Consider the following 10,627-nt stretch of genomic DNA (forward strand, 5'->3'; position numbering starts at 1 on the left):
CACGATCCCACCACGTCCTCCCTTGCCTGCTTCGGCGATGAATTGTGAAATATGGGGAACTTGCTGAGGGCTGAGAAGTGATTCTGGGTGTCCGTGGGCATCCTCTACCTCCGAGCCTGGAGGTGGGATGCAGAAAGTGTCTGGGCAGCTGTGGCTACGGGGCTAATTTTGAGGGCTGAAGTGTGTCAGCTCCGTTGGAGGGAAAATCTTCCAGGGGAACTTACACCTCCAGACGTGGTAAAATCCTAATATCTTCCCATGATGCTGCTACACTGGTCTCTAATTTAGTCCACTCTAGAGCAGATACCCCTCGGGGACATTTTGGCAACCTGTGGCAGCCTGGCAAAGCCTCCACAGAGTCTGGTAGCTACAAACAGACCTCCTGGTGCCCACTTGCTTCTTTTCTCCATGAAAAAAAAAAGAGCTCCCATTGCCATTCGACTCCCTCCTCATTGCTATTCCTTATTTTTCAGCCTACAAGGAGAAAATGAAGGAGCTGTCTCTGCTCTCCCTCATCTGCTCCTGCTTCCACACCCAGCCGCACCCTAACACCATCTACCAGTATGGAGGTACGTAACCTGCTCGTGTGTATTAGGCTGCAGAATTGTTCCCAAATGCCCCTGATGGCAGTTTGGTTGATGTGGGAGCTCACCAGTACCCCCCCCATCCCCTCCTAGGGCAGCAATCCACATCTCGGCCCGGGCCCTTCAGTTTAGCCTCCTTCCCGGTTAATTTTATTAAGACATGCTGGGAATTTAAAATAATTGAATTGAGCTGGGGGGGGGATGAAGCCAATTAATCAGGAAATTCTGGGGATAAACCAAAACCACCCAGGTCAGGACAGGGGAATTAATACCTTATTCCCACACGAAGAGCCCAGTGCCCTCAGGCCAACGCTCTCCTGGGTGTCACAGTCACAGAGCTCTTGTTTTTTTTTTTCCCCAAGATATGGAGGTGAAGCAGCTGGACAAGAGAGCATCAGGTCAGAGCTTCGAGGTGATCCTGAAGTCGCCTTCAGATCTATCTCCCGAGAGCCCCATCCTTTCCTCCCCCCCCAAGAAGAAGGACCTGTCCCTGGAGGAGCTGCAGAGGAGGCTGGAGGCTGCAGAGGAGAGGAGGAAGGTAACGAGATGGGGCCTTTCAGGAGGGTACTGATGGCACCAAACCCTAAAGCAGGCTTCTCAGGAGCAATCTAAGCCAGCCAGCATTAGTGTTCTTACCCTTAGCATTACTCAGCTGTAAATAGTCAGATAAGACATGGGGGTGATGAAGGTTTGAAGCCTGTTTTGGGCAGGAAATTGGGCTCGGTGTCCACGGTTGTCCTGTTCCTACAACTGCAGAGCTGTTTGGAGCCCTGTCTGACCTCGTGGGCATGACCAGGCTATGGCAGAGCTCTTGCTCACCTGAGTTAAACTTCAAACCTCACTTTTCTAACAGCTGCCTATGCTACTTCCCACCTTTTATCATGAAATATCTTCCAGTGAAAAATACGGAAAAGGAGAAAAACTGCAGAGTAAGGCACAGGATAATTGTTAGGGCAAGAGGAAAGGGCCTCAAGCTGTGCCAGGGGAGGTTTAGGTTGGATATTAAGAAAAATTTCTTCCCCAGAAGGGTTGGGAGGCATTGGAAGAGGCTGCCCAGGGAAGTCACCGTCCCTGGAGGTACTCAGGTGGGGTGCTCGGGGACGTGGCTCAGTGAGGGGCTCGGTGCTGGGTTGGACCTGGTGGTCTTTGATGTCTTTTTCACCCTCATAATTCTAAAGGGTGGTGGGCAGGAGGAAAGCTGAAATTGTCCAAAGACCGAGGGGAACCTGGCAGGGGGCTTCTGTGCCCCCCATGCCTACCCCCATAGTGCTGCTGAGCGCAGGAGGGCCCCCGGCACCCGGCTGAGCCAACACTGCCCCATCACAGGGAGGAGGCGACTGCTCCGAGCGCCTTCCTGGCAGAATATTATGGGCTGGAGGGAGGTGAAAAGGGCTGGAAACCAAACATCTCGGGGGGGGCTGAGGGGAGGCTGGAAGAGGCTCTCCCGTCGGCTCACGCGCCTTTCCCGGCGCCTCGCCAGACCCAGGAGGCGCAGGTGCTGAAGCAGCTGGCGGAGAAGCGGGAGCACGAGCGGGAGGTGCTGCACAAGGCACTGGAGGAGAACAACAACTTCAGCCGCCTGGCCGAGGAGAAGCTCAACTACAAGATGGAGCTGAGCAGGGAGATCCGCGAGGCGCACCTCGCCGCCTTGAGGGAGCGGCTCCGCGAGAAGGTAAATGCACGGGGCTCGGGGAAATGTGTGGGGCTCCAGGGAAATGTGTGGGGCTCTGGGTAAATGTGTGGGGCTCCAGGGAAATGCACAGGGCTCCAGGGAAATGCACAGGGCTCCAGGGTAATGCCTGTGGCTCCAGCACCCGTGGGTGCTGCAGGTTGCAGACCCCTGGGCTGCAATGGGCATGAAACTGCTCTGGGAGCTTTTCTTCTGGCTGGTGCCAACGCTGCGTGCAGGACAGGAGGAAAACAGAGCTTGCAAGAGCAGAAAATGTCAGCCTGTAACTATTGAGAGACATCCCCAGCTCTTGGCTTGCCCTAAAGATTTACCTGCTTGGTGTCCCCTCTCCTGTCTTTGCAGGAACTGCACGCAGCCGAAGTGCGCAGGAACAAGGAACAGCGGGAGGAGATCTCTGGATAAAGGGCTTTTCTACACACCTAGCACCTGATTCCTGTTAACAAACCAACCAACCAACCAACACATTTTATTTTGTTTGTCTAGATGCAGCGTTTGGTTCTCCATCCCCCCATCCCCTGGTGTTCGTCCCCCAGCTACACGCTTCTCTATCTCTGCATCCTAAATCGTTCGGTACTTGTGGGGGTTCACAGATGATAGGGACCTCTAAGCAGAATAGCAACTAGCTCACATGAAATAGAGAATCAGTGGATCAGTCGGTCAATCAGCTTCTTCGGAGGGTTTGTCCTTTTTTTAAAAAAATATTTCTTAAACTAATGTAAAAACGAAGATGTTAATAAATTCAACCAGCAGTGTCACGGAGATACGGATTTCTTATCCGGGGCTTTTAGTACTCTCGGTGTTTGCTCTGAGCCAAATCTCAGTTTCAGGATAATGGGAAGGAAGTGATGATTTCTGTGTGTGTAGTGGAGCAATGAGTAGAGCCGTGTTTGCCAGCGGTAGGAGAGGTGTGGGAGAGGCAGGGACTGGCTGTGGCAGTGGGGGCGTGCAGCCCCCAGCTCTTGGCCATTACCCAAGGCTGGCCCAGACAGGCAACAACCCAAAAATCCTCGTCTTTGGGTTTTTCTTTGGTAGCCTGTATGGAAACAGCTGAGGGGCTCTCCCAGAGCTCAGAACCACGTCCCCACTGTCCCTGTCCCCATGGGTGCTGGCTGATGCCCCGGCAGAAGCCTTGGACAGGCAGCACGGGGGTGAAGGGGACGCGGGGTCTGCAGCTGCCCGGTGCTCCCGAGACCTCTCTCCGTAGGAACACAGCTCCAGCAGGGACAGGGCAGGGTGGTGAGATGGCAGACATGATAACCACCCTTCCCTCTTCCCAGTGATGGACGTGGCTCCTCGGTGCCGTTGCGGGATGGATGCTGAGGCCAGGGAGCACCGGGCACAGCCCCAGAGCATGGCAGGGCAGGGACACGCCACCCTCCTGCGTGGTCCTCTCCGCCCGGCTGCCTCGGATGAGGCAGAGCTGAGCAGGAGCAGCTCTGCAGGAAGGGGGAAGAGATGTTCCCATGCTCGTTTCTTGTCTATCTTTAGCTTTTCAAGGCCTATTTTTACGCCAACTCCGTCTCTCCGTGGAGGTAGAGATGAGCAGGGAACATGCAAGCGTGGCGTTAGCAGCTGACGGTAACGTCACCTGGCTAGGTGGCTGTCACAGCCGTCCTGAGCTGCAATGTCACCGCTTACCAAGCACACTGCGGGGGCTGCCACCCGCAGCGCTGCCCACCCTGTGCCCGCTCTGCTTTTGGCTTGAAAAACTGAAAAAGAGGCAACGTTGCATCTGACGCCCCGCGGGAATCGCCACCCGGTCGCTGTGGGGCCTCATGCGAGCGGTCGGTCCTCGTGTGAGCACGGTCTCGGGGCAGGATTTGGTGGAGGAGACGGATGGTGGAGGCTGCGTTTGTTTGGGGCAGAGGGCAGTGAGAACTCCCCTCTGAGCAGAGCTTACAAATCGCTGTGGTGGTGCGCTTTGGATAGAGCAGAGAGGTGGTTTTGGGGCACGGCACCGGTGGCATCCCTCCCCTCCTTCCTGGCTGCTGTCTCAGCACGAGGAAAGGGGCGTGCGAGGGCTGGAGACATCTAATTCAGGGCCGTGGTGCCTTCTGCACGGCGTGTGGCCAACGTGTTGTGCTGGGGGGAACATCGGAGATGCCTGCGCTGGGTTTTGAGTCCTTGGAGAAGATGCTGCGGGGAGCAGGCACAGGGGCTGGGGCGAGGGATGGCAGCGGGTGAGGATGGCACACCAGGAGCTGCCTCACCTGCCTCTCCCCCCCTCTTGAAAACCGCGGCTGAGTCTGCTCAGAAGCTGACGTTTTCAGCCTACCCTGTGCTTTACTCGTGCAAAGAATTTGTCAGGGCCTGAAGTAAGCGTGGGGCGGCCACAGAAACCCTACAGAAAGCCAAAGAGCAGCTGCTGGAAATCAGATCCCTGGGCTCTTTGCTGATCCCCCAGAAGTCCTGGCCAGATTCGGGAGCGACCCCTCCGTGGCCGCAGCACGTTTCGATGTCCGGGGAAGGCTCTGCTCCTGGAAGGAAGGGCTGCCTCCTGCCCAGCCCCTCTGCCCGGGGTTATCAGCGAGCCCCGGCCCCGGCCAGTGACAAAACGTGATTTTGGGCAGAGAGGGAAAAGGAGAGGAAACTGAGGGTTGAATTTCTTAATCAGTAGCTAACGATCAGTTTATAGTAGCAGCTGTCTTAGATAAGCATCTGTGTAGAGCGCGGCGTCACCGCCAGCATCACCTCATTCATATAGTGACAAGAAATTTTAAAAAGTTTAAAAAAAAAAAAGAATTTACAAAGTAATTTAAACGAAATGTTTGTGTGTAAGAAATGGTTGAAACTGTCTAATGTCTGTGTCCCGCGTTGGCGGGATCTGAGAAGGTATCTGCAAGATATTAACCCCGTCCTGCTCTCTGTGGTGCTGAGTGTTTGCTTGGTGTGTAATTCTGACCTGGAGCTTGTTGTAAATACTGTTTTTAGTACTATGATTACTATGATTATTATTATTCTCAGAAATGTACTCATGAGCAGGAGTCTGGAAGGAGAGAAACGACCACTGTCCCTCTGTCAGCGGGGCGCACGAGCGGCTGGAGGTGGGGAGCAGGGGTGGGGGCAGCCGCCCGCATCCAGCCCCGGGCTGGGTGCTGCGGGTACCAGGAGGAGGAGGAGGAGAGAGGGATGGGATGAAGGTGATGCTTGGGATGTGTGCTGTGTTTAGGTACGGTTAACGTAGCGTGAGGTCCTGCACGAGGGTGAGGCTTGGGGTGCAAAAGCAGAGCCCGGTGCTGGGTCAGAGCCACCCTCCCCACGGTGCCTGAGCCCCTGGCTCGGTCCCTGCCTGGTCTTGCAGCTCAGTCCTTCGTGCCTGTCCTCCTCCACGTAAGGCCAGCCTTGGCCTCGGGTGGAGGCTTATTCTTGCAGGTTTTCCTGGCAGTCGGTCCCGCAGGGAGTGCAGAGAATGACCTGGCAAGAGGGGAGCCCGGCATGTGGGCCCTGGGAAACCCATTTTTCTCACCTCTGTTGGGTTGGTGCCGTGAGGTTCGGTGGATGTGGCTGGAAAATGTGTTGCTGTGGGGGAAAATTCAAGCACCGGAGAAGCAGGGATGTGTTGGGCTGAGCTCTGTGCTGGTGACATTGGGGTCTGGCACTGTCACTGCCGTGCAATGTCACACGGGGCCTTGTGTGCTTGGTGACACGGAGGTGAATGCATGAGGGACACAAGGGGACCCCGATCCTCACCCCGTGCCATGGGTACTATCGGGGGAACGCCCGCAGTGAGCACGGGATCTTCCTGCTCCTGGGGCTGCCGGTTGTGTGCTGCAGCATCCTTCCTGCCTCAGCTGCGACTAATTAAGTGTCCTCATTAACAGCCTCACAGCCCCATCCCCTGTCTGTCTGGTTGTGACTTCCCCACCATTCCCACACCCCGTGGTCGCAGTCCCCAGGGCGATGGTGCTGGTGGCAGGGCCGGGTTCCTCCCTGCTTCCCGTGGCTGCTCCGTAGCCGAGCTCTGCAGAGGCAGACACGGGACTTTGTGCTCGGTAGGAGCCTTTCCTCGAGGCTCCTCGAGCTGACAGAGGACCCGTGGCTGTGCGAGGGAGGAAAATGAGGTGGTGGCAATTTCTTGGTGTGCATGCACCTTGCACAGAGTTCTCCTGAAGAGCCTCTGATTCAAGCAAGGCAGGAGAGCTGAAGCTAAATTAGCTGCTGGGTGATCAGTGGGTCTTTGCGAGAGCTGCAACAAGGGGCCTGAGAGCCCCAATTCCAGCTCTGCACAGTTATCCTTTGTGGCAAAGTGGCTCAGCTCTGTCTGCACATGGGGGCTTTCAAGGATGCTCAGACTGCTTCTGGGCTGTGCCTTTCCCTTGTCTTATCAATCGTGAGCCATGAACATGCTGTAAGCGAATGTGGGGTTACCTTTGAGTTAACTTTTGGGGACAGCGGCCGTTCACGCAGGCATCCTGCACTGGGGGCAGCCGGCGTTGCTGCCCCTCTTGCCAGGCAAACTTCAGCTCGCTTTAGCTTAGCCCAGCTGGCTCCCTGGCCCTGCGCCTGGCTGGCACGGCTCGTCTCACCCCGTAGAGCTGGGCACCCCACACCAAAACGCAGAGGTGGAGACCATTTATGCACATCCACTCCTCCTACCACTTGAAACGAGTCAGGGAACGGCTGTTCATGGTGCTAGAGACTTCTCACCACCCATGCTAGGGACGAGACGACGCAGTAAGGCCGGTAACCTCCACCGCCGCAGTCAGCTGTAGGGCAGAGGTATCAAGTGCCATGAGAATGGGAAGCACCAAAGCACGGGGCCGTGTCTCACCCTGGGGACGGTCGAGGTGGCACGGCACCCTTGGGTGAGCTGTCACCTCCCAGCCATGCTCTTGTCCCCAAAAGCTGCTCGGGGCTGAGCATCGCCGCCCGCCGTGGCTCTGGTGGGACGGGGCGGCGGGGTGGCGAAGGGCTCCCCATCCCTAGCAGAGCCCGGTCTGGTTCCCGTGGCTCTCCCGCGTGCATTTCATTGTCAGCTTGAGGTTGTCGTTGTGCAAAAAGAAGTGATGATGAAAAATGAGTTTAAAAAAAAAAAAAAAAAAAAGAAAAAAACTTGGTATGAAACCATGTGTGTCCATCTCTCCATAAATAGATTGTTTGAGTTCTAAGGCTCCTGTTTGTATTGTGAGAATACCAATAAAATGCATTGAATTGACCTAAAGATTTAACAAAGCAGAATTTAAGCCTCTGTATGTTAAGTAAGTACTTTGCACCCAGTATAAAAGATGCAGAAACCCATCGTTTATCACTATTCTCAGAGGAAAAAAAAAAAAATGATAAAACGCTTGAATGGAGGCACCACTACCAAGCCTTGTGGTTCAAAAGGCAAGGGCATGCAACGTCTTTACAGAGGAGGATCAAAAAAGATATAAGACAATTGCAAATACAATAAATCCAGTTCTGGAAAACTTGTGAGCTTCTTCTTTTTCTTTTAATAGAAACCCTGTGCCTGTGTTCCTGATTTCCCAGCAGCTGCACAGCCTTCCCCTCCCGGGGCCGGGTGGGGGTGAGCGGGGTTGGGTTCCCCAGAACGGCCCCAGAAGGACACTGCCTCAGCCTTGGCCAACATTTCCCTGGGCCACGATGCACAAAAACACCCCAAAAGCTGCAACAGGAGGGTCTGTAACCCCCAAAGACACCCGAAGGGAAGGCGTGTGGCCATTTCCATAGCAGCTGCAGCAGTTGACCCTACCTGCCTGTGTCCCCAGCCCCACCGTCCTTGTAGGAACATTTAAAAAGCAGCATCCTTATGGACTGAGATGCATTTTGTGACCCTACAAGGCGGTGTAGGAGAAGCTGACCCGAAGGGAGGGCAAATGGGGTTTTACCCAGCAGGGCCCTCATCCCGGGCAGGTTTTTGTAGGATCAGGGGGAGCGATGCTGCGCAGGCACCGCCCGGCACCGATGCTCTTCCCACGTGTGCGCAGGATGCCGCTGCCTGCACAAACAGGAATTCTATTTTTGCAGCGTGACCTTCGTGGTTTGTAAGATAAGATCCTTACTGGGAACACAACATTGCTTGGTTTTCTTCAGAGGTTCACCATCTGCTAACCCAGGCTTGGGAACTCTTAACAAAGTGATCCCAGTAACCTGAGCCTCTGCATTTGCCTCTTTGCCACAAAAATAAAATAAAATAAAATAAAATAAAATAAAATAAAATAAAATAAAATAAAATAAAATAAAATAAAATAAAATAAAATAAAATAATAAAAATTATATCAGAAAGACCAAGCGTGGCCATCCTCTCCAGGCCAGATCCTTCATCCCAGTGTGATCTGAAGGAGCAAACAGCAGAGGGGTGGGATGCGTTGGTGCAGGGCTGGTGTTGTGCTCCCAGTGCACCCACACACAGCACCAAGCTGCTGGCAGCACCAGGGCTGCCCAAAGGCACGATCCTGAGGTATTGGACCAGCCACATCACTTGTCCAAACTCTTCTGTAAAGGTCAAAACCTGGCGAATAAATAAAATGCGAGCAACCTGGAGAATCCCTACAAAATGCTCAAGTCGTGTCTGAGCAGGGGGAAGAGAAGAGAACAGCAGCTCTGGCAGATGAATGTAAAACACTCCCTGGGCAGGCAAGAAAAGATTTTGCAAAGTAATTTGCTTTGGTTGTAAAGCAGCTGTAGGTGCTGCAGCAGTAGCCTTGTGGGCACTCATGCAAGCCCGGCGGCGGGGGAAGGAGGCAGAAAGAGGCACCGAGCGAGCCCTTGTGGTCCCCTGGGAGGAGCTGGGGGGTTCCTGGTGTCCAGCTCTGGCAGAAAAAGGAAGATTTTGCTTCCCGATAGGGCACAGAGTGCCAGGAGCACTCATGCAGAGAAGCACTGCTGTGGGTTTGCCCTCTTTTACCATCTTTGTTACACCTCTGCTGTTGGCCACCATCAGGGACTGATAGGGTGGCAGAGGGAATTTTTATCTGCCCCAGCCAGCCAGGTCTGGTGGTGCAGCTGGTGGAACAGCAACCTGGGCTGCTGCTGCCCGTGGGTTGGTAGAAATACAGGCAGGATCCCACGAAAAAGGGCTTCGTGATATCTAGTGAGTGAATTAACATTGCTGGTTGGTTACATTTGGTTATCCAGGAGGAGAAGCAAAAGAAATATATCTCCTCGTGCAACATCACGTTAATGAGAATTAGCTTAAGGAAACTGGAAAGCGAGCAGGGATGCGAGGGAAGCAGCATTTTGGCAGCCAGTTATCTGGCAGCACTGGTCTGGATGGGGAGGACGGAAAAAGGAAGAGCGTTGGACAAAATAAGCGCTAAATAAACCACCACAAAGCCATCAGAGGGGTTCATCAGAAATTCGTGTGAAAAACACAGCTCACCAGGCCAAATGCGAACAGCCAGACAGCCACGCCACCTGAACGCGGCAGGGACCGGGAGGCAGAAAATGCCATTTGCCAAGCAGCTGGGAAGAGCCGACAACAAAAAGTCACCAAGACTGCTTCAAGAAGCGGGTTGTGACTTTCACAGCCCCTGGCATGGCTTTTTCAGAACGTGTCACCCACCCACTAGCAGAAAAACCGAGATGGAGCGAGACTGCTCAAGAGCCCTCCCCGGAAAATCCCTGAGTGCTTCTGCAGACCCCGGCTGTCACATGCCAGGGAGGCCCAGAAATAGCAGAATTTGCACCAAAACCTGTGAGCGGCTCAGGGACGGCTCCTGGGCTCTGCCTGTGCCCCGAGCTTGGGTGGGACGCGACGTGTGGTGCCATCGGGCCCAGCCACCACACAGCTCCTGGCACCACGGGCTGCCTCCAGCAATGCAAACAGCAAAACACTGCCATGGATCGAGCCCCCCCAAGCACCATGCAAGCCCCCAGGCCCCCAGGGAACCCCCCAGCACAGACATTTTCGAGGGAGGTGTCCCCCATGGCCAAGGAAAGGCCCAGCTGTGCACAGTGCTCTTGGGCAGTATGAAAACAGCCATCAAGTCTTAGCATGGCCACTGACACGACCCCTTTCTCCTCCAGCTGCAAAACACACTTTTCTATCTCCCCTTTTATAATTCGTAGCTGATAAGGACAGTAAAAGCATCCTCAGAGAGCTGCTTTATCTCTTTTAGTGTTTATTGGGCCTTTGAATCGGTGGCACAGCAGCACTGCAGGGCTCTTGCAGGGCTGCTGCGTGCACTGCGAACATCGGTGAAGCAAATTTTGGGAACCAGATGCGTGTAGCAGGGCCAGCCCCAGCACTAGGACCTTGGGAGGTCACTGATGGCACCTCGGGGACAGCTTGCGGCCCCACAGCAGTGTGGGCAGCACACACGGCCTGGCAAGGGGGGGCACAAACACCTCAGGCTGTGCATGGCGTGGGACACCCCGAAATGTGGAGGGGAATGAGGTGGGGTCCCAAAGG

The 10,627-nt window shown here is 54.6% G+C and overlaps 1 protein-coding gene across 1 annotated transcript; it reads left to right on the top strand.

Annotated features, from left to right (window-relative positions):
- Positions 1-460: 460 nt before the first annotated feature.
- On the top strand, positions 461-2,676 carry STMN3 (stathmin 3; the record flags this gene model as incomplete). Its single annotated transcript, XM_084296452.1, has 4 exons — positions 461-569; positions 947-1,122; positions 2,065-2,256; positions 2,617-2,676. Exons 1-4 carry the CDS (start codon positions 488-490, stop codon positions 2,674-2,676), a joined length of 510 nt encoding a protein of 169 aa, XP_084152578.1. The 5' UTR covers positions 461-487.
- Positions 2,677-10,627: the final 7,951 nt, after the last annotated feature.

Source organism: Netta rufina (assembly GCF_964035555.1).
Source record: "Netta rufina genome assembly, chromosome: 16".
NCBI lineage: Eukaryota > Metazoa > Chordata > Aves > Anseriformes > Anatidae > Netta > Netta rufina.